The sequence below is a fragment of the Sinohyriopsis cumingii genome, chromosome 7 (assembly GCF_028554795.1).
Source record: "Sinohyriopsis cumingii isolate HCF-2022 chromosome 7, ASM2855479v2, whole genome shotgun sequence".
NCBI classification, from domain to species: Eukaryota; Metazoa; Mollusca; class Bivalvia; order Unionida; family Unionidae; genus Sinohyriopsis; species Sinohyriopsis cumingii.
Genome location: NC_142967.1, coordinates 22,280,013 through 22,303,568, shown reverse-complemented (window position 1 = coordinate 22,303,568; position 23,556 = coordinate 22,280,013). Strand labels below are relative to the sequence as shown.

General features: G+C 35.6%; 1 protein-coding gene across 1 annotated transcript in view; it reads left to right on the top strand.

The window, feature by feature from the left end:
• LOC149794869 (uncharacterized) overlaps positions 1-23,556 on the top strand; it is a 116,551-nt gene that overhangs the window by 46,138 nt on the left and 46,857 nt on the right. The window contains exons 5-9 of the mRNA XM_089964512.1: positions 4,881-5,025; positions 11,164-11,219; positions 14,410-14,488; positions 14,816-14,867; positions 20,595-20,757. Coding sequence (XP_089820638.1) covers positions 4,881-5,025; positions 11,164-11,219; positions 14,410-14,488; positions 14,816-14,867; positions 20,595-20,757 — 495 coding nt within the window. The remainder of the gene's footprint in view (positions 1-4,880; positions 5,026-11,163; positions 11,220-14,409; positions 14,489-14,815; positions 14,868-20,594; positions 20,758-23,556) is intronic.

Genomic DNA, 23,556 nt, shown 5'->3' with positions numbered 1-23,556 from the left:
AAAAACTCAGCTGTGCTTGCTACACCACAGCAAGGGGATGCTATATAAACCACACAACAGCAAGAGATCGTGGTCATTTGCACTAATGAATCAAGATCTTTTCCCTCTGAGTCACTGACAAAGCCAGTCATGAGGGTAAATAGACTGCCCCAGCAGATTGGATGGAATGCCTTCCTGTATTATCCACTGCTTATGAATTTCAGTGACCTCTAGCCCATTAATACCTAGATGTTTTCTTTGGTCATTATTGAAACTACTTTATAAAACTTTTAGTGTGTCTTTCGTTGAGACAGTCTTCCTCCTTAGTATTGATGAGAAGGTGTGATCTTCATGCCTTATCAGAGAAAAGGGGTTGTTGCTCTAATTTGCCAACCTGGGTTTATGCTAAAGAACCTTCAGTAAGTCCAGTTATTATTGAAATTTCCAGTCTCAGCTGTATCTGGATGACATAGATGGGTTCTTGGGGTTTTTTTTGTCTTCCTCTTAAAGGACAAAGAAGGGTCAGACATGTTTTGTTTTGCCTTGCAAGGGTTCTTCTGATGTTTTTTTTTAGTGGACACCATTTCTATGTGGATTGGCTTCACTATAAAGAGACGTTATCAATCCCTCACTAAAAGGGACCTTTATTTCATGACAGTTTGCTAATGCAACATCTTGGGTCTACTTTAATCACTCCTTTTTGAATGACAATATGATGGCATCTTCTTGGCAATTTCATACTACCTCTTCAACTTTTACGTTTGATATCACTGGTCAACAGTGAAATCATTACTGACTTGAAAAGGCCCTAATCTGTAGTATTTTGGTGTGCCGAACACGAATATAACCGTGAAAAATTTGTATTGGCTCTCGTTTTGAAGATATTCATATACCTCATTTTCTATGTTTCACTGTGTAAATTTCTCCAGTAGGACTGCAGCAACATCCGGAATAATGATGTAACATTGCATAATACCATCATGCTCACATCATCCACAGTTGATTGCATCATTTTCTGATGCAATGCAATACTAATTCCATGCGGCTGCTGAAGTAAGTTGACGTCAGCAGTGTACTATACATGTGTAGGCCTATTATACTAATGCCAGGCGGCTGCTGAAGCTGACGTAAGCAGTGTACTATATAAAGCCCAATCAGATAGGTTCAGCATTTAAAATATTTTAGACGTTGTGCGAGACAGTTCAAGCTACTGTTACATAAAACTTATTATTTTATCCATTTACGTACAATAAAGAACAGTAATGCCTCGAAAGTGTGTTAATACCGCGGACAATTTTTGCTATATTTGTGGGGAAGTGACATTTGCCAACAAGAAGAAAAGTATCAATTCTCAAGTGAAGAAGGCATATCATCTTTACTTCGGATGCAAGGTTGGTGACCAAGACAAGCCTTGGGCTCCGCATATATGCTGTGCTACATGTACAACACAGCTTTCACAGTGGTTGAATTGCAAAAGGTCATCAATGCCGTTTGCAGTCCCAATGGTGTGGAGAGAGCCAAGCAACCACCTAAATGACTGTTACTTCTGCTTGGTTCCTCCTCTTTCCGGCGGAATAACGAAGCGAAAGAAGTCGAGAATAGTCTACCCAAACATTCCGTCTGCATTGAGATCAGTTCCACATGGTGAGGGACTTCCTATTCCAGAACCTCCAGCAGAATATTCTCTTGATTCATCTGACGAAGACAAAGGTGAGTCGACCTGTTCTTCTCCTGGTCCATCAGCATGCAGTGATCCAGATTTTCACTGTGGTGCATCATCAACCCCACACAGAATAACACAGGAAGAACTAAATGACCTGATTCGTGATTTGGACTTATCAAAGAACAAGGCAGAATTGCTAGGATCAAGACTCCAACAATGGAATCTTGAAGAAGATGTCACAATTACTGCATATCGAAAGCGCCACCAGCAATTGGAGCCTTTCTTCAGAAAGGAAAGTAATCTGATATTCTGTTCCGATATTGAGGGCCTCATGAATGCTTTAAAAATCACTCATGACCCACAAGAATGGAGACTATTTGTGGACTCTTCGAAACTGAGTCTCAAGGCTGTGCTTTTGCACAATGGAAACATTCTTCCATCTATTCCAGTAGCGTATGCTGTCCACATGAAAGAGACATACGATAACTTAAGGCAGCTACTGAATTCCATTGAGTATAACAAGTACAGCTGGCACCTCTGTGGTGATTTGAAGGTAGTTGCCCTTTTAATGGGACTGCAGCAAGGATATACAAAATACATGTGTTTCTTATGCGAGTGGGATAGCCGAGCAAAGGAAATGCACTACATGAGGAAGGAATGGACTCACAGGCAGAATGTAGCCATTGGAGAGAAGAATATCCAACACCCAGCTCTGGTTGAGGCTCAGAAAATCTTGCTACCACCCCTTCACATCAAACTAGGTTTGATGAAGAACTTCGTGAAAGCCATTGACCGGACTTTGCCAGCATTCCGATACCTGCATGAAAAATTCCCTCGACTCAGCGAAGCAAAGATTAAAGAGGGAGTTTTTGTGGGTCCTCAGATTCGAGAGCTTTTCAAAGATGACCGGTTCAACAACTTGCTGGAAGGTGACGCGAAACAAGCATGGAATGCTTTTCGCCTAGTTTCTACAAACTTCCTCGGAAATGTTAGGGCAGAAAACTATAAGGAACTAGTAGAAGACATGTTGATGAAGTATAAGAAACTTGGCTGCAATATGTCTCTAAAGATTCACTTCCTTCATTCCCATTTGGATTTCTTTCCTAGCAACTGTGGTATTGTTAGTGATGAACACGGCGAACGTTTTCATCAAGATATCGCAACAATGGAACAAAGATACCAGGGAAAATGGTCCACTACAATGCTGGCTGACTACTGCTGGACACTCCTCAGAGATGCTCCCGAACAGCTGTACAAGAGACAGGCGAAGAAATCTAAGATGTAGTCAATGACTTGATTTTTTATAGGTAGGCTATTACAGTTGACCTTTTACTATTGGAATGCATTTCGTTATGTAAACATTAATTTCTTGCAGATTACTAAAAGCTAGAGCCAATTTTGCAATTTGACTGTCATATTCGTGTTCAGCACATAAAAATTGATAAGAATTGACTAATTTTATTTCAGTAACATGACTTTTGTAAAAATTTGTTGTCCAGTGTATTTGGTGCACCAGAGCAAAGATGTTTTGTCCTTGGGTCCAATTCTGACAGTACTGTATGTTGCCACATCATCTACCAATTTAAAATAGTGAACACTCATATTTCTTAAGTGGTTTTATTTTGGGCCATCCCATCTAACTGGTAAATTGATCATCTCAGTGGTAGCAGGTAATGTATTGCTGCTGTTAAAATGTAGTTTGTTGGGATAAAAAATAATTTTAATTGCATATACTTTCTCCTTCCATGCTGCTCAGATGAATTCTTGGTCCAAGTCAAAAGAAGATGGTATTCTTTATGTTGGCTAATAGTAAGAAATCTGTCTGGATTATTTTCTTACAATCCCAGTAGCTAATTAAATCAGAAGGTCAAGGAATGTTTATCTTGGACTGGGGACTTGGCATCCTGGGAAGAGTAAGCAATGTAATAGTAACATGCAGTGATAAAATACAGTGGTACCTCGGGTTACGAATGCCTCAGGTCACGATCAATTCAGGTTACGAACAACAACTTCGAAAATGTTTTGTCTCGGGGTAACGAACAGTGCCTCGGGTTACGAACAAAGCAAGAGAGAGAGAGAGCAAGGTTTAACGTTGGAGACAAATGATCGCGTACAGTACAAACGAAGGCCACGCAGTACTAACATTACTTAGCGCCAGCCTAGTAGCCTAGTTTTGCACGCGTGCACAGCCTCGCTTTCATTGGCCTTACTACACAGCAGTAAAAGATTTCTTAGCAGTGGCACTGTGTTCAGTTTATCTCTTTCATTATTTTCCTTGTTAACCCCATCAATTATGACCACAGTGGAGAGCTCACTACAGATGAGCTTGTGGATCTTCAGAATGAACAGCTAAAGACATTAAAGGAGGAGCAGTCGTCCGATGATGAGGAGCCAGTGACCGTTTCAACTGCCAGTATTAAAGAAATTTGCAGCAAGTGGGCAGACGTGGAAGACTTCATTGTGAACCATCATCCAAACAAACTTGTTGCTAACAGGGCAGTAAACCTGATGAATGATAACGCGATGGCCCACTTCAGAAAGATTCTCCAGCAAAGGAAGCCACAAATTTCCCTTTGATAGTTTCTTGGTGCAGAAAGATTCCCAGTTGGCTGCCAAGAAACAGCGACAAGAAACTCCTGAAACTAATGATTCAGAATAGCAAACAAAGTGACAAATTTCCCATGATCGTTTTCTTGGTAAGAAAGATGGACTAAATCTTTTTTTATTTTACATTTAATTTATTTGGTTGTTTTCTTTCTCTTTATTTAATACGTGAAGTACACATATTCTTTGCATTTTGTCAGGTAAACGACTGGATGTTAATAAAAAAGAACGATTCTTTCATCTTGAAACGGATTGTCTCTATTTCATTGATTTCAATGTTTCGGGTTATGAACGTTTCGGGTTACGAACCGAGTTCTGGAACGAATTAAGTTCGTAACCCGAGGTACCACTGTAGTCACAATTAGTTCTCTTCTCACCTCTCCCCCCCCCACCAATTTTACAATTTGGAATCAAATCTTATAACATATAAAGTTGTTGGATTAAAGAAAGCCTGGTAACAAGGAGGCTGAATTTGTTGAGCAAATATTTCTCATTCACCCCCCCCCCCCAAAAAAAAAAAAAATTGGCATTAGCCTATTGTTTTTAATCAAGTGTGAATCCAGGATTTTGATTGTACATAGTTTCCCTATTGCAATGTCCACTTGACAGTTTTGTTTCACAATAATCTGCTTAGGTCCATGGAGATGAAGAGGAGGAGGACCTTACTGTCCATACAGTTGCCAAGAGGAGTCAGATGGATTTTCCAACTGGTGAGCAGGACTTTGGTCTTGACAGTAACACAGCTTTGGATGAAGCACAATTTGTACCAGCCACAGAAGGTATTAAGTTTTATATCTATTATGATTTCCTTTTTTTTTTTTTTTAATACCCCCCCTTCCCCCCTTTCTAGTTTGTAATATATGGGAATATAGCAATCTAAAACTATGTCTATCTGTCCATAAACAGTTTGTTTATAGCTTATAACTTTTGAACTGATAAATATATTTCCACCAAAATCACATAAAGTAAGTTGCATAGAGCTGATATTTGACACTTAGAATTTTCTGCATTCAGTATTTCTAAAAATACCATGGAAATAAAGTGCACTGTTGCACATTGAGCATGCACTTGTGCTGCAGGTGTCCCACAAAATTTTGTCCTATGTCCCTGACCATTTGGTCCCACTCCTATTGGCTTTTTATTGCTGAACATTTATCCCCATCTCTCTTGGCACTTGCAGTGGCCAGTCACCAAAGGTGATAAAAATTGAAAGATGGCAATGAATATCTATTTTAGAGCAATGTATCTGGCAATGAAAACAGTCAAGGTTGTTGGTTATTGGCCAAGCTACAATGTGAAGTCTTTGATTGTTGCTAGTGTAATGTATTTTCAAGTCTCACCTTTGAACAGTAAGATTTAATTTATTTAGAGGCTGAATCAATGATAAAAGACACTGATTTTTGCAACTTCAAGAGAAGTAATTAATAAAACATGGATATATATTATAATAAATGCTGGTGGATATGTATCATAGTATCTGCCATGCATCACTTGTGTACATATAGTAGAGTTGGCCAAGTGGTTTAAAGCGCTCTCGGTTACGGATCACTGCCATCTCACCTCTGTCTGCGTGGGTTCAAGTCTCGGATTCGGCTAATGTGGGTATGTAAGAAAGCTTGCCAGTAGCTTCTCGTGGGTCGGTGGTTCTTTCCGGGGTTTTCCCGGGTTCTTCCTCCACCATTAATACTGGCCTCCATGTATAGCCTATCGTGTACTGAAAAATGGCGTTAAACTCTACAACAACAACAACATCTAGCAGACTGTGAGTTTCAGTTCCCTTTGCAGAGAATGATATATGAAAACTGAGCATTGTTGACCTGTTTGGTGAAAATAGTTGCTGAAAATAATAAAGAACTTCATTAATCTCCACTTATAATGTGTTATGAAAATCTGAATAAACATCTCAGTAGAATTAAACTATATTGATGACTTACACACGTCACCCACAAACGGCAACAGTTTGACTGTTATAATTGTTACATATTTAAGTATTGTGCAAAGAGGTCTGAAGCCAGGTGCAAATGTTTTGTAAATACGTCACATTGATACAGATATGTTAATGGGGGCTGTGGCATGACCCGTCCATCCAACTTACACAATTTTTATGCCTCAGGATATAACAACATAAAAATGTTTGATAGTATTGAGGTATTGTTACATTTATCAGATGAATGTTATATAAAATTAACAATAAACAGTTCATTTTCATCAGTTTAGAAAAGTGTAATGGTAAATAATTATACAGTATTGGGTACACAGCTCAAGGCCCTAACAAAGAGTAAAATGTAGCATGAGTGACCATGTGTTGTTATTTATTCATGTGTAATTAGAGATCTGTATCGCTATCATATATAGTTCAAGTTTCCTCTTACCCTTGCCACCCCATTTGTGATATTTGGACATTTATGTTGGGGTGTAGGGTCATGGTCCAGTCCCTGTTCTTTTGGGTTTAACACCATTTCTCAGTACAAGATATGCTATACATGACTGCCAATATAACTAGTGGAGGAAGTACCTGGGTCAACCCAGGTAAGAGCCATGTGAGTATGTGAGGAAGCTACTGGCATTTTTCTCACATACCCACATTGACCGAACTTGGACTCTAACCAACGCAGACAGAGGTGGGATGGCAGTGATCGGTAAAGGTGAGCACGTTAGACTATTTGGTCGCCTGGGGTCTCTTTCAAGATGTTCCCAAAGTTGTAGTCCTTTTTCTTTTTGTCTTATTTTTTTTTTCTTTCTTCTTTTAAAAAAAAATCATTTTTTAAGTTATTTCTCTCCTCCAAAAGCTTTTTTGGTCAATTTCCAAAAGTGTCTGCACTGTTTGATTTTAAAGTGAAGCCATGCAGAAGATAACAATGGTTGCATCCCTTGAGAAATGTAGTTCCTTAAATTATTTTCATTGAGCATTTGAGAAGTTATTAATACCCTCTGATTAGTTTTTAATTACATAATTAACTTTATCTCTGATCTTAATTATACTGAATGCTACTTTAAAGAACTTCGAATGGTTTCCTGGGATGTTATTAATAATGATAGTAATAATGCTTTATTTATAGATGGTGACTCGTTAGTCGTGGACTTTTCTCCCTTGAGGCCATCTTAAGGAGAGTATAATAATGCACATTATATGAAGATACCAATAATTGCTGTTTATTTTAACATGTTCATTATTAAAATACAAAAATTCGAAGGGCCTCCAAAAATACTGGAATGGTTACCTGATCAGGTTGAGAAGTATATATACCCATGATGACAAGTGACATTTCAGTTCATTATTTCTCTGCTTGTAACAAGTAGGTGAAAATTGTATGTTTTAAAATAGCTGGGTTATATAAATATTTGTTGGAATACCATCATGAAAGAGGAGCCTTTCTAATTTTGACATCCTCCATAGCAGCCATTAAAACTATAGCAACCAGTTGGAAAATACATGTCTTCATATTTTTTCCCCCTAAAATACACTGGTAACAATTTAACTATTGGAGGAAATATTTATTAGATCATAATCTTCAAATAAAATGTATGTATCTTGGTCCCCATGACAGCCATTTGCAAAATTATATAATTTTGACACCTTCAGAACAACTTCATTTAATATTGTCAATCTTTCAAGAAATGTTAAATGTGACATATTTTATTTAATGTTATTTTCATAAAGATCTAGCATAATCAACATCAGCCAGATATAAATTTGTTTGAGAGTCAAATGGGCAGTCTTTGAGCAACCAGGAGAAAAACCCTGAACCAAGTTTATCCTGCAGATTACTATTTTTAAACAGTTCTTTCAATCTAAGCCTCGTGAGTTCTACTTGATCTTTTAAAGTATGTTTTGTTTACCCCTTAATAGTTCCCTTCGTGTTTTGAAAAGGTGTCAAGAGTCAGGACTTTTTAAAAATATTTCCATTTATAATATACCATTAAGTTGGCAGAATTATACTTTGTTGATCTGTCTGTGGATCAATCTGTCTGGCTTATTCATGCTCAACTCCTCTGATGCTTTACTTGCAAAATTAAGTTTGCGTTGTGTGAAATTGGAATGAGTATGTGTGTGCACCATATAAATAAACAGATAGAGGCCTCATGCTTTTATTTTAACAGAGAGAGAGATTTGATAACATAAACTTTCAACACTTTGAAATTAGTCCCATTGATCTCATTGCACAACAAATTACTTGCTGTATTTATTATTCTAAACTGCTTTACTTCAATGAATATGCTACTGTCGATGAAAACTATTTTTATCCCATCATTGAGAGCTGCAGGGTCTTTTATTGTCATTTAAATTAATCTGAAATCATTAACATTCAATCTCATGCCATTGACGTTAGTACTATTTTGATTTGTTATATGATCATATTATCATAGTCAAGCTCTATTTTTAGTTTAGAAAAGCCTTTCCAGCATCAAATTTTGTTGGCTGTTAAATGTGATTTTAAGTCTTCCTAGATCAAATATAAGCTTAATTTCAGTATTTTTGACATTTCTAATACAGCAGAGAAAATAAAAGCAAAGAAAATTTATTGACAAATTATGCAGTATGTTTTTAAAAATATTCCTTTGGATGCCCAAGAATAAAACTTTGCTTTGTAGGATTTTGAAAAATCACTTATCTGTATATAAAACTATTTATGATCATACTGTGTCATGTCATGTATGCACTTTTTAGATATTTTTTCTATCCAGTTAATTTATTCATCCTTGTATGTGAATGAGTGATTAAGTATACGTTTACTTCCTAACACTATACAAAAACTATTTTTCCCTCCTCTCTACCAAGGATAGGAGAGAAAATTGTACTACCTCTGGTGTCTGTGTTGGCATTCACACAGATAAAAGCACATAAATATGTGTAACTTTATGGAATCTCAACATGTCAAAGGCAATAGTTTGAAGTTGGTTTCATAGCACCCACCACTTGCTGATGGGTCTAACCTTGTATATGTACACAATCATTACATTTTTGGTTAATACTTTTGTGTATTTAGCTCAGGTGTTTTGCACACTGTATAAATAACTGGTGTCTGAAATCACTGAAGATGGCAAGGGGATTCAGAAAAATATTTCAACAGTAGTGTAACCACTTTTTCATATTTCACTGACTTGAGTTTTGTGTTTGTAGAATTAAGACATTAACTCATTAACCCCTGGCGCTGCGTTTACGTGGCAGGGTAGTAGTCTACTGCCGAGCTCTGTAGCGTCAAGGTCATGTATGATACACTAAAGTGGGTGGTATTATTGAAAGGTAGACAGATGTAGCTCTACAATGATACCAAATAATCTGGACGTTCTAGTTGCACTACAAAATACAGTGAAAAACCTAATTTTTTGGACCGTTTTTTTTTTCCACCCAAAATTTGCCCGTGGTCGAAATCCGATTTTGTGTCCGAATTTTAGACTTTTTGGCCTCAGATCTAAGGCAGACTGGTCTGAACTGCACACAGACAGGTGATCCTTTGCAAAGAGTAGGATAAGGTGGGCATTTGGAATAAAGAGTGGTCTCGATACGAAAATGATGGATCCGTTAAGCAAAAAAAATAATCCAACTTTTGCCCTTATGCTCATGCACAAACCACTAAAAAATGGTGTTTCTGACACAACTAGGCATTAGGCTAATGGAAGATCTCATGAAAGTCGATGTATTAGGATGTACTCAGAAATAGCTTTCAAAATGTGTTTCCTTCTCGCATTTCAAGCGAAAACGACAAAAACTTACTCAGCACTCAACACGTTCATTTCTTTTCTGTGTTGCTATTGACCTTTTCTTCCCTCATTGTTTTCCTATGCAATTATCAGTGTCCCCATTTGTCACTGTGTGTGTGTGTACCGACTATATAAGTGTTGTTTACATGATTTGATCTCTATTATTTGTAACGGTGTAAAGTTTGTTACCCTGTACAATTTTGTTGCAGTTTCTTTGTTTTCTATAATCGTAGCTTTACAGCATGCCACAAAAAGTTTGCAAATGCAGCAAATAAAGGCTATTTTGGACACCTAACCACCTGAGTGGCACATACTCAGTGGACTCGCATGGACAGATGGTCTTGCTCAGTCTTTTCATCTGCCCTGGTTTTTCGTACTTTTCATTAGACTGCTTATTTTTCCATGCTTTTTCCAAATTGGCTCTTCTGTTCCTACTTTTTGTCAGTTATATGTCAACATATGATACAAATTGCTGTTTTGCTAACCATATGTTGAGAGGCTTCAGTTTTGCTTCTCAGTATTGTTATGGATATTTAAATTAACTTTATGTTTGTTAGTTTTAAATTTTTTTATTGTAATATAACTTTGTTTACTGGATTTGACATTGCCCAGAAATTCAGTTCAGTTCTGTTTGACCTGACTGTTATTTTTGGGGTGGATAAACCTAATAATAAAACACTGTGTCTAGTTTCTGACCTTGATTGAGAACCAGTGACAGTTTTGGTAAACAACGTTTTATATTTTATTGGGTTCTTGAAAATTCTTTTTACATAGTGGCATGTTAGTCACAATAAGGTCTCTTAATTTTAAACCTGACAGAACTATAGTGGTCCCGTGGTCTTATGATCGTAGAAATACTGGACTAGTTTTGCTGTGATACAGTAGTTCAACTTGTTTGGCCAGGACACTACAAAAATAGTTTTTCTGAGCCTCACTATGCTGTTTCCAAATTTTTTACTTCTGTAGCAAGTGGATTATTCTTTCATTGGTTTCTTGTGCCCCACAAGAAATTTGGTAAAGGTATATTGTGTTATCATTGTCTTTCTGTCTGTCTGTCAGTAATTAATCTGTAATTTAGTGAATTTTCATGCCCTCTTGTGGTATATTTGTGTTCCATGAATACATTTCTAGTTGATTTTACTTTTGTATTTTTTTATTATTATTATTTGTTTGAATTATTCATTTATTAATTCATTCATTCAACTTTTTTCCAGTGTTCAATGATCCAGCCATGTTGGATATGCTAGAACAGTTTGGCAGGTCTGAAAATGTAAGTCATGTTGTCTTTTAGTACCCTCACCTGTAAAGGATGCAATGTTCAGCATTTGTTTTTATTCCCCAACCAGTGGGAGGGGATAGAGAATTGTGTATATGGATCTGTTTTCAGTCCTTTAAACTTTAATTTCCTGATAATGACTTAAGAGGTGTGTGACAATGGGCTGGTTTTCAGGATTAATAGCATTGTTGAAGAAGGTAAAATACCCATATTCACTGTACATGTATCACATCCTTCATTCATAAATCTTGTTCAGTATTGCATGCATTCCTCTCAAAATAACTTTATATAATAAAGATATACATTTTCAAACAATGTGAATCAAATTTATATTTGAACATCACATGAATATCTTCTTTCTTCCAGTGTTAGAATTTTTATTGTTTTCATCGGAGCTTCTGCCATTGTTATCAGTGTTGCTGTAAAAACAACTAGATGTATTTCGGTTTTTATCAGGTTTTGGGGAAATGTATAATAAATATATATTATGTACCAATGAATGAAACCAAAGACATAATTAACTCATTAAGAAACAATACATTTGTTTTGAGACGAAGTTTAAATCATCAGTGTTATAGCTCGATAAACAAAGGTTGTGACCATCTGCACCCAGGTAAACAGATGGTGGCTAGGTGAAACACTGTAACAAAAGAAATATAAAAAAGAATCCAGAAATGATTCTCACTTACTAGTATTAAAGACAAAGAACGCATTCACCCCCACCCCACCCCACTCCGGCATTACAGATTAATTGGAAAGACAAACAATATACTCAACCCTACAATGAAGCCCTTTCAAAAGATTTCTCACTGGAGCGTTAGGACTTCCGGCGTTGTGTGGGTTTTCACAAAGATAAAGAAAAAATACAAACCTCTAAATGACAGCTTATGTCCATCATTACTCCCTTTGATGAAAAAATGGTTAATCTTACTGGCTATTCATATGACGTCGGCACTACAATGGCAGTTAGTGACTTGTACTTTAGTCTGGTTTACTGCAGTTTACAAATGACACCATATGCTGGACTTGTAAATTTCACAAAACTTGTAGCTAGCCAGTTTTTTAAAATTAAATACATTATTTGAACAATTTTAACTATTTATGCAGTTGTTACAAAGGATTAAATGATGGTTAGTGGTGTTTATCTTGCTATATGGTTGTACAACTGTAGTGTTATTTAATGAACACTTTGTTTGCATACTACATGTATCCTGAGCTCTTGTGTTTACAAAGGATTAAGTCACGGTCAGTGGTGTCGATCTGTTATTTTTTTTGCGATGCGGTCATTCAGAGCAGTGTCGAAATGCATATTTTGCTAGGACATTGCGGTCGCTAGTCGCGTTCAGCAGATGGTCACTCATAACAGAGCTTTTATATAATAAAATCGATCTATGCAGGTGGTCGCTTATAACAGTTTTCACTGTACTAAACTAGTGGTCCAAATGAGTCTTGGCTATTCACATATTAAATTAGGGGTCTAAATGAGTCTTGGCTATTCACATATTAGGCTAGTGGTCTAAATGAGTCTTGGTTATTCACATATTAAACTAGTGGTCTAAATGAGTCTTGGCTATTCACATATTAAACTAGTGATCTAAATGAGTCTTGCTTATTCATATATTAAACTAGTGGTCTAAATGAGTCTTGGTTATTCACATATTAAACTAGTGGTCTAAATGAGTTGGTTATTCACATATTAACCCTTTAGCTACGACTGCCGCATCTAAGTGTCACATGTAAATAGCCCCTGAGTCCACTGACGCATATATGCAGTGTCAATAAGCCTTGTTTACTACCCCAGTGTCGCTTATGTGCATATAGTTCAGCAGTACTCGAAACCTCAGTGTTGGTTCTATGCAGATGTAACCACTATGTTAGCTAAATGTTGATTGGTTGAAAGGACAGAAGCTTACATATTTTTTGATTATCATAACCAATGATAGGACTGTTTATTCAACATTTTGGTACCAGTTTGAAAGCTGAGAGGCTAAATTTAAACACATGGGAAGGACTTTCCTGCAATTTACGAAACACATGTAGTTTAGATAAACAAAGATTGTTTCCAATTCAAATATGAGAGACTTTAAAGGGTTCAGTGCAAGCGATATCAAAGAGTTTAATGGATCATTCTAGAAAATGGATGAGACATCGATGTTAGTCCCATTTCAACACCAGATGTAAGTGATTTTGAATTGGGGGAAATGGAGGACATTGTCCCACTTGCACAATGGAGTGCTGACCTTGCCATGTTCAAGAACAATGATTTTGATTCTCATGTTGGTTCAGCAATCGAGCTTGGACCACTAAGCAATGAGAAAGATATTTTTCTCAAGTTTTTTTCCTGAATGTCTGATGTAAAAGCTTGTGAAAGAAACAAACGATTATGTCAAGAAAATGGGACGAACAGAAGCAAGACCTGAAATGGTATGAAACCAGCATCATGGAGAAGAATCCTTGGAAGAATCTGCTCTCCACGCATGAGGGCAGTGTTCTTATCCCTTCGAGGGTGTGTTGACAAAATAAAGAAGTCGCTGTATGATGGTCTCCTCCAACAACTCCTATGTGTCCACAAGTGACAAGGATGACCACATGCCTCTTCTCTCTGCATGAAGGATTGGAACTTCCTTTGCTGAACAACTTAAGAGGGGATTACCCTCCAAATTCTCCACATTTCTATCCAAACAGAGGGGCAAGATCGTCCTCACAGAATGGTCTCTACACCAATACATAATAGATTCCGTGTTCAAACTTTGAGGAGACCCTTGGTTGACTTTTGTGTGACAAGGCTAAACAACAAGCACCCCTTTTTGTGTTTCTCTAGTCCCAGAGCAAAGGGCCTGAGCAGTGGATGCTTTCGTCCTGAAATGTGACTTTCCTTTCTGTTAAATAACTTTAGAGCTGTACACAATTATGGAATGAAAACTTGGTATTCTTATATACACAGGCCAACATTTTAGGTCTCAGTTGCATTTCCTTCCATTCTGTAACTTAGATTTTTTCTTATAATTAAGTTCTCTGATAAATTTCTTCCCCATTTCTTTAAATTTGCTCTAATGTCCTTTGAAATACAGACATAAAACTTCCTTACTTTCCTTTTCTGTCTAACAATTACACCTCTGTCATAAGTGTCATTCAGATTTCATCACTATAATTTTGATGACCTTAATTTTATTTCTTTCTTCAGAAGACAGAATCCTCTTTATCCCGGATATCTTTGTATGTGAAGTTTGATCCACTTGTAAAGTCAGAAATGGGACCTAGTAGTAAGTTTCTTTCATTGTTATTTAAGCTAGCTATCATTAACCACAGCGATTAAAGCATAGAGGAGTTAAAGAGTAATAAGCAAACAAAACATTACTATTATTCTGTTTTTTAGGACTGATATACTAATCCATAGCGAAGACCATTCTATTAAGTAAACAGGTTTTGATGTAGATCACTATAAGACCTTTTCACATCACATGTTGGTGCTAGCATTCGTTTCACAAAGCAGAACCTTTTTTAAAATTTGTATGAAGTAATGACTAATGGAAACAATATATGACATGCTTTTCTCTTTGTGAACATAATTTGCTTGGTTTAAATTTCAGATCCAAGGCGTATCAGTATTAGACCAAAACAACTGGAGAAGGTTAAGGAATTGTAAGTATAATTCATCAGTTAACTGTGTGTTAGAAAACTTGACTACCAAGATAGTTTTGTTGTCGTAATTGTTTGGTATCAGAATAACCTGTTGAAATCATATTGTGGTATATTGCAGTATCAGTCATTGTATTGCAGTATGTATCAGTATGTATTGATCATTACTGCCAACTTTCATTGTTGAGGGTTTTGTCTGAGACTCAAAAATATGTGCTTTATTTTCCCAATTGAGCTGGTGCATGTGATCCAAATAAACGACATTCTACAATTGAGGTCAAGTTATGTACTCGTATAAGCCTATGAAAAATAAATGGAAATTCAGATTGGCAGCATTGCATCTAGGATTTGGGATTTTGTGCATTTTATTAAAAATTGTACTTACCTAATCATGCAGAAAATAAGGATCAGGCACACATTTTCATGAGTCGTGGACTTTTATTTCCCCAAAAATGTAGGGATTACCTGTTTTGGTTCAGTACAGTGTTGCTCTCATGGACTGCCTCTTAAATTAGTTGAAAAGCGATGGCAGCCAAGGAAGCTGAATATGATTGAATTAGTCTGCAGTCTACCAGTTAAGTTACTTTAATGAAATGGATATGTTTAAGCAAATTAGGCTAATAATGATTGGACATTCATTTTATTCAAGAAATTGCACCCTTGGTTCAACTGTCTTAAGCATTCCTCTGGTACCATTGCGCTCCAAAGGAATGAAAAGGTGATCAACAAGTTCAAAAAACAAAACCATTAGATTCTGTCTAGATTTACTTGTTAAAGAAAAGGTATAAGGGTAAATTTTTTGCTGTCTGCTGTAAGAACAGCTCCATAGATTGTTATGGCAGTAAGACGTAGACCCAACCACCCCATTATACATTCCTTGGTCAACATCTAATGTTGTCAGTCTACCATCATAAAATGCACCAGCAAATCTTTTATCTTCACCAATTTGTTTTATCATCAATTTGAATAATACTAATGATGGTAAAGCAAGTGTATCATAAATGGTGTTTGGTGTTTTTCGATTGACTCACAATTCCTTGTTAGACTTAATTGTATTTTTATGTGCCTGAAAAATGAAAAGATCCAGCACTTTTTCAACACTTTAGCATGGATATACGAGTTTTGACTGTATATTGGAAATCAGACTGGTTATGGTTTTTTGGTGACAAGTGTAAAATAAAATAAAATGAGTTTTGAAAAAAGAATAAGGGCTTTCATTTTTGTATTTTAACATCAGTTGTGAAAAGGATTACCTTATAACATTCTTGTTCTGCTTTCATTTTTAGTTACTTTTATTTATACCATTTTGAGATGGCCTCACTATAACCATATGCTTCCTTTTTTCATCTTTAATACCTACCCCACCCCTTAATGGCTGTTAGATTTAACAATATCATATATCATTGCCACACACATACACATAATACAGAATTAAAAGTTTCTGTCTTTAAATTAGTTGGGCAGGGGAATACAGTATTAACTTGTACTTGCTGACCTTGCTGCATTCAATAGAATGGATAAAGCTATCATTACTGGAACTTAACGTGGAGAAGGAAAGCATATATATGTGTTGGATTTTCTCCTTGATTATGTTATGCATATCTATAATCCGTATTTGACATTGGTCAGTAATTGAGTTTGGAGCCTACCTGACTATTGCCTTGTTGTTTTGTAACCAACATATTACATAGCTAATATTTCTTTATGAATTTAGACTAAATATTAAGGTCATTATTTTTTGGAGGTAAACATGTTTATGTGGCCTTTTGACCATGGGAGTTTCCCAAAGCTGATTTGTTTACAGTTTGGAAAATTTCATTAGGATGACAGTATTTTCAGAAGGATTTTTGCCACATAGGTCAGGTGAAGAGGTATATAATGTTGTTTACTTCAAATTACTCATTCCTATCTTTACATCCAAAGGAGAATCAGTCATATTGTTTTGTTTAATTTTTTATTTGAAAGGATTTATTTAAATTATTCACTAGAATTACTCAAGTGCACAGTATTTTTGGACAAAATCATATTTTGGGATTATTGTGAATTCATTCAAGGACATTTTGGATCTTGTAATTCTGATACATCAAGACTATTGGCACAGTAATACATTTGAGACTACTGGCACAATAAAAAATGGAATGCACTCAGAACACTGCTGGAATTTTTTCAGAATGCACTTAATTTTGGATTTGTTATAGAACTTTAGGACTCTCAGGGATTCAGTTCACAATATTGTAAATTCTTTTAAATTTTCATTTTGTATTCTATGAAAGTTAATTATTTGTTGAATTTGAAAAAACATTTTGGTTTTGTTCTTTTCTGTACTTGCTGTAAGAGCATAGTCATAACAATAACCAGAAATCGTTTCTAATGTCATTAATTTTTAAATCTTCTGGATATCACATCAAGTAAAATACCTTTAAAACCACTCTTTAACAGAACTAAGCATAGTTGGCAGTGAATCTCGTATTACAGTCCACATACTTTTTATCTGTTTACACTGATTGCGAACTTAATTTACACTGAGAGAAGTTTAACTGTTATGGAGAGGAATTCTCGGTACATTTTTACCTTGAATGATAAGCCATATACTTTATATACAGCTCATCCAATGAATGGGTTTAATTTTAGTTTGCAAATTACACTTAAATTTCTCTGCATGGAAAGAGGAAATTGATGGTTTGTAGGAATTTGTGTAAAATAGTGCAGTATCATAATATAGATAATAATTTCAGTATCTTTTTAAAATATCTGGTGGGAAGAAATTAAATTTTCTTGTTGCCAACTTTTAATACCTAATAATCTGAGGAACTTTACTGTCATTAATACCATGAAATCACCTAGACCTTTCGAACAAAACCCACAGACCATAAAGCTTTTTTTATGAAAACAATAATAAAATTAATAATAATAATAGTAATCATATTTAAGTGCAGTGTCTATAGGCTGTTATTTGCAGTTTTTAATTTCCCAGTCACTATTTGTATGTACTTCACAACTATTCCTTCTACAGTCATGACAGTTCAGTGATAAATATTTATATTTCTGAACAATGGGATGACAGTTGGAATATCATAATGAGTAGAGAATAATGCCAGAATTTCTGTTCTTTATTGCTATGAAAGTATAGTTAGCATTGAAAATTAAAATAAACATCTTGTCAGCATAGTTAATGTGTGTAGTTATTAGTTATATCATTAAGTTCATTGATATGTAAGTTTGTTTTGTGTTTCTCGTGTCTTAAAAAGCTGTTTCATGGAATGTCTAGTTTGTCAACCAAAGATTTATCTCCAAGTATTGAAAGTAGTTGAAATCTTTTCTTAATTATCATTGACAGTGATAATGTGTAAGTAAAAATATGAATTTTATTTCCACATGCATCTTTTAAAAAGTTGGGGGTTATGTCTTCCTGTCTTTGTGTCTATTTAGTAATGCATTGGATCTTCTAGAACATTAAAGACACTGACTTGAAACTTTGTGATATAATTGCTAAATTACCAAGTCTTTGATTGTAATTTAATGAACCTCATAAGTGCTTTAGTGCTTATATGAGATGATATTGGTCACATGACTGATCAGTCTTGAGAGCATAAGAAATGGAAGCCTCAATAACTTAGCGGGTGGGAAATAGCAAGGGTGGGCATGTGATTACTAAGGCACTTATGGGGTTCATGAAATTACACTCAAACGTCAACTTTGTAAGTCTGGGTTAATATATCAGTTTCACTTCCCCCATAAGCGCCTTGTGATCCTGTGAGATTTCAGAGAGAGGTTTCCATTTATGGAATAGATTAACAAGTAGAAAAAGGAAGAAACTTTTATGTGTTAGTAAACCAGGTAACCCACAAAACATTGTACATTACATCAGTGTTACGAAATTCTGGATGCTGACAAGTCTTTTCTACTGAATTCAGTCCTGTTTGTAATGAGCTTATCATATAATTTATTGAAGGTACAGGTATTAGCCCAACCAGTTGCCTTCAAGAATGTACCCATTTGTGTGCCTTAAGTACAGGCTGCAGAAAAGATGCAGCCCTAGTGCTATGAGCCTGAAAAACTGATTTATCAATACCAGACTTTCTCACAAGTCTGTATCCAGTTTTATATTGTGCCTTTTGCAACCTTTTTAAAGTCACACCTTCAGATTCAGACAGCTGAAAATATAGTGACTAATTCCATATGGTGCTTGAGACACGGTCACTCACAAATGCAATGATATCCAATCATGCATGCACACATCTGAAGTTGGTTGCTACATAGTAAATCATTTCTGTTGAACGAGATTATCATTATAATAACCAGGTTTGTATATGAATCTGTATCCAATATGAATAATCTTACAGAACTATAAGAACTCAAAGATTTTCTCATCCTTTAATACGTGCAACATTTAAATGAATTGAGTTAAAAAAATTGTGAACTTGAAAACAGACTAGTGTCTAATAATATGACCTTATATGACATTGTTCTACCAGTAAAATTTGGAATATATACTGGAGCATTCCTTACATGAAACAATTCTATCACATAAGATAGACAGTGAAATGCAGTTTTTAATTTCACATACCTCTGCATCTGAAGATTGCTCCCTTAAAGAGGAAAGCTTCCTGACTTAACTTGTTTTGTGACAATACTGTCCAACTTGAGTCTACAAGTACCCTGGTTACAAGGCAATCCATTACTAGTGAGCATAAGGTTATCAGTTGTAATTGTTGTAGGGTTTAACGCCATTTTTCAGCACACGATAGGCTATACATGGCTGCCAGTATTAATGGTGGAGGAAGAACCTGGGAAAACTCACGGAAAGAACCACCGACCCACAAGAAACTACTTGCAAGCTTTCTCACATATAAGGTTAACAGTTTGTCATTGTAAGCACTTTGATTGTGCAGCATGGGGTCAACCAAACACAAGATTTTGCAGTAATTTAAAATGTAAATAAATGACTCATGCTTGACACTGTATGCAGGAATAAAACCTAAGCACATTTTAGTTCAGGTACACAACAGCACACCTATGCACTTACCTTCCCCTTTGCTCCCATTTATTCCCTACTGGATTTAGGGACACCTTTATCTGGTAGTGACTTCCACCCCCATTCCCCAAATGAGCATGAATACAAATACTGATAAGGGTATTAAGGACATATATCACTGCTAAAATTTTAATATGACTGGGCCACATAACAGGTAAGCATAAACCAGTCTCAGTTAGCCTCACCACCTCTGTTGAATTAAAGCATTAGCTTAATAGTGCTTAAAGTTGTTCATTCTTTTTTAATTTTGGAACCACTTTAGGATTATTCTGCTAATAAATATTCAGGAGGTAAAATGACTAAATAATTTAAATTTTGGAATAGAGGGTCTTTAAAAAAAATTAATCCATTCCATACTTTTGTCAGTTTTTAGGGGTAGTTTTTCAGTGACTCAAAGGAAATGAATCATTATGCACACATGAGAAGAGCCAGGACTTAATTTAGAATTCTGGATTCACTGGTCTAGTGCAGGCATTACAAGAATTGTTTTAAGAGTTACTTCCCTTCATAAACTTATAGTGCTTCTTGCCTATAAAATAATTAAGTGTTCTGTAACCCAGACAATTGTATCAAAGGTAGGGCTCTCGCAAATTAGAGCATTTTAGAAGTTTAATACTAGGAAAGTCTTGCATTGGACATTCTGATACAATATTACCCCTGTATTATATATATATCAATGTTGCTTTGTTTTACAGTGGTTTAGAAGAGAGTTTTCTACTTCTTGGAACCCCACCCAAAAAATGGAAGAAACCTATTCTTCTTAGGGACCCCAATGTCACACCCACTGGCGTTGTCTCGACCAAACGGAACAAGTCTGTTGATCTGCTTTTTTCTATTAGTCCTGAGGATCAAGACCAGGTAGGAGCTTCTCCTTTTTAATAAATAGAATGAAAGAAAGTTGATGTTGCTTAAGATAGAAGAACAGTTTCTTCTTTAGATATTTTGCCCTATTATAATGCACAACTCCCTTGTTTCAGCATGCCATAAAACATTCAGACATGCTGAAAAAGCATAGGAAGTGTTGATCCCTGTTTCTTTTCTTAAAGAAAGGGCTAAAAATTGGCTTCTACTTGCTTAACAGGAAGTAACATTGTGATTGGAATTGATAAATGCAGTTTCAATGTATTATTTTTATAATCAAAAACTGTTTAGCGCATGCACATTTGGTAACATTAGATTCACAAATTTTACTAAGAGCTGAAATATTTTGTTAGATATTCATTAGCAAAAATATTTTCTCAATAACAAAATATACAATGATCTATTGATTGATGAAAATGTTGGCAATTACTTGCTGTGCAGCACTGTAAGATAAACATATGAAGACATCTTGTCAAGTGAAACTGGTGTTTTAATTGCATCTTTATTTTTGGTGTCAATGTAAACATACATTTTGTTGTATTCAAACATGAAAAGAGTCATTGAGCTGTAATGGTAATCCCATACATTCCCATGACAACCAAATTAATTGTTTTCTCAGCATCATTTTGACCAATATTTGTGCTTCAACATGATGACACCAGGTAATTAACAGCAATACATTGCCTGTTATTATTACTCTGCTATTACTTTTCTGGCATTAGTTCTCAGACCAAGATTGTAAACATTAGAAAGTGCTAAAAAAAAAAAAGTGTTTTATGGACACAGACCCTGGGCTGGTGACTTAGATAAACTCACAAGCCCTGACTGAAATTCCATAAGCTCAGACCTCCAAGTTCCACATGCCCAAAATTGACCCTTTTTTAACTCTACCTTCTGCTAATACATATATGCTATGCTATAAATAGCCTTGTAACCCCAGAGATGCATATACAAGCTGCTAATAATATTCTCTCTCTCCTGGGTGGCTCATACATGCATTTCCAGCCATGGGTTTGGTAACCCCAGAGACGCATATAAACGTTTCGTATTAAAGATATGTATCAGATGAAATCACAAACATCTGGTCTTTTTAACAATACTTAGCCAATGATTATAGTCCTTACATAAAATGATGAAAGTGTTTTATTAGTAGTTTTACAACATATAAGCTGGAATTTCATTTGAAATTGATGACATTGCAAATGGCTTCATCTTTAATGATCTGATTAAAGATTAAGGATCCAACATTAGTATAAGTCCTGTTTCGACACCTGACATTTGAAATTTAGCTGAATCTGAGGCTGAAATGTGCAACAATCTTTTTTGGTTGGAACATGTGGGACTGTTGCATGTGGATGACTTTACAGTATATTTAGGGCCGACATTTAAATTAGATGAAAATGCAAGGGTGATAGATTTCTTTTTACAGTTTTTTCCCGAAGTAATATTTAATGTGCAAAATAGTGTTGAGAGAAGTAGTCTAAATATACAGATATCTTGAGGGATACTTTTTATTATATATGAATATAAACAATGATTCCTAAAAATTATATGGAATTGTTGCTGGAAATGAGTGGCACAAAACTTTGGTAAGTGTTTAAAATATTAGTTTTCATTAAATTACATTTGCATGGGACAGGATTGATATAGAAAATGTAGACAGCATGTGCACTCACTCAGGCAGCCATTATGATACTCTGGGGTTCAGCCTACAAACAGCTGCTAGAAGGCAGGCTTCGTAGGCAGGGCAGTAAGTACTTGCAGAAGGGAAAAAGTTAATATGTCAAATAAATTCAGTGGGGTTAAAAGGTAAGCAAGTGTCATTAGTTTCCATCACTATACTCACTAGGGACTGGATGGTCCTGAAGTTCAGACTTCTGCTGGATTCTCTGAGTGAATCCTGTATGGTGAAATGATTCATTGATATATTGATGCAGAGATACTTTTGCTGAATGATTCACATATCGATACAAGAGACAAAGAATTGATACAAGATAATACGTACAGTATGCATGTTATTTTAGTCTTCAGCAGTCATGAATAATTATTATTAGTTCCCTTGCTAGTCTCAAAAATTATAATCCATCTGAAAGAGCATTTGCAGTCACAGGCACTCATGTTTATAAGTAAAAACAAAGATTATTTGAGAATACCCACTTGACATCTACAAGTTAACACAAAGTGAAATGGTTCATAATCTGGCCCTCACCTCAATCCATGCTAATTATCTTAACTGAGAAGTATGTTTAGCATATACTATACATTCCAAACGTGTTCCCAGGGGTCATGCTACCAGGCTATATTGGTGACTAAGTCGTCTAAAAAAGTGTAAACGTAGCTTCTTCTGTTAGGAAAGCAAAAACACCTTCGCCCATAGTGACATAGCGGAAGGCAAAATGTACAATTCAAGCCATCAAATAGTTGGTGTTGATATCATTTGCTCCGACAAACTCTTGCAAATTCACAGGCGTGTGTTTTGATAGCTGATTGACCATTAACCATTTCCTGAGTAAGTTAGCAACTATTGCTGCCCAATTTCTGCAAGTTATTCTTTGATGATAAAAACATACAAACTTGTTACGAAACTTAAATTTATGTTCATTGTATTTTGAGTTTTAAGAATAGAATTGGTAACATGAAAATTTTAACTGCTGCGTTTGCATTATTTTCTTGATAAAAAATCTGGAACTGTAATGGCAGACATTGTTGTTATGGGAAGTACCATTTTATTAGATGTCTCTTTTCGTAAACCATTGGGCAAATATATTAAGGAAAATATACAATTTGTAAGAAAGC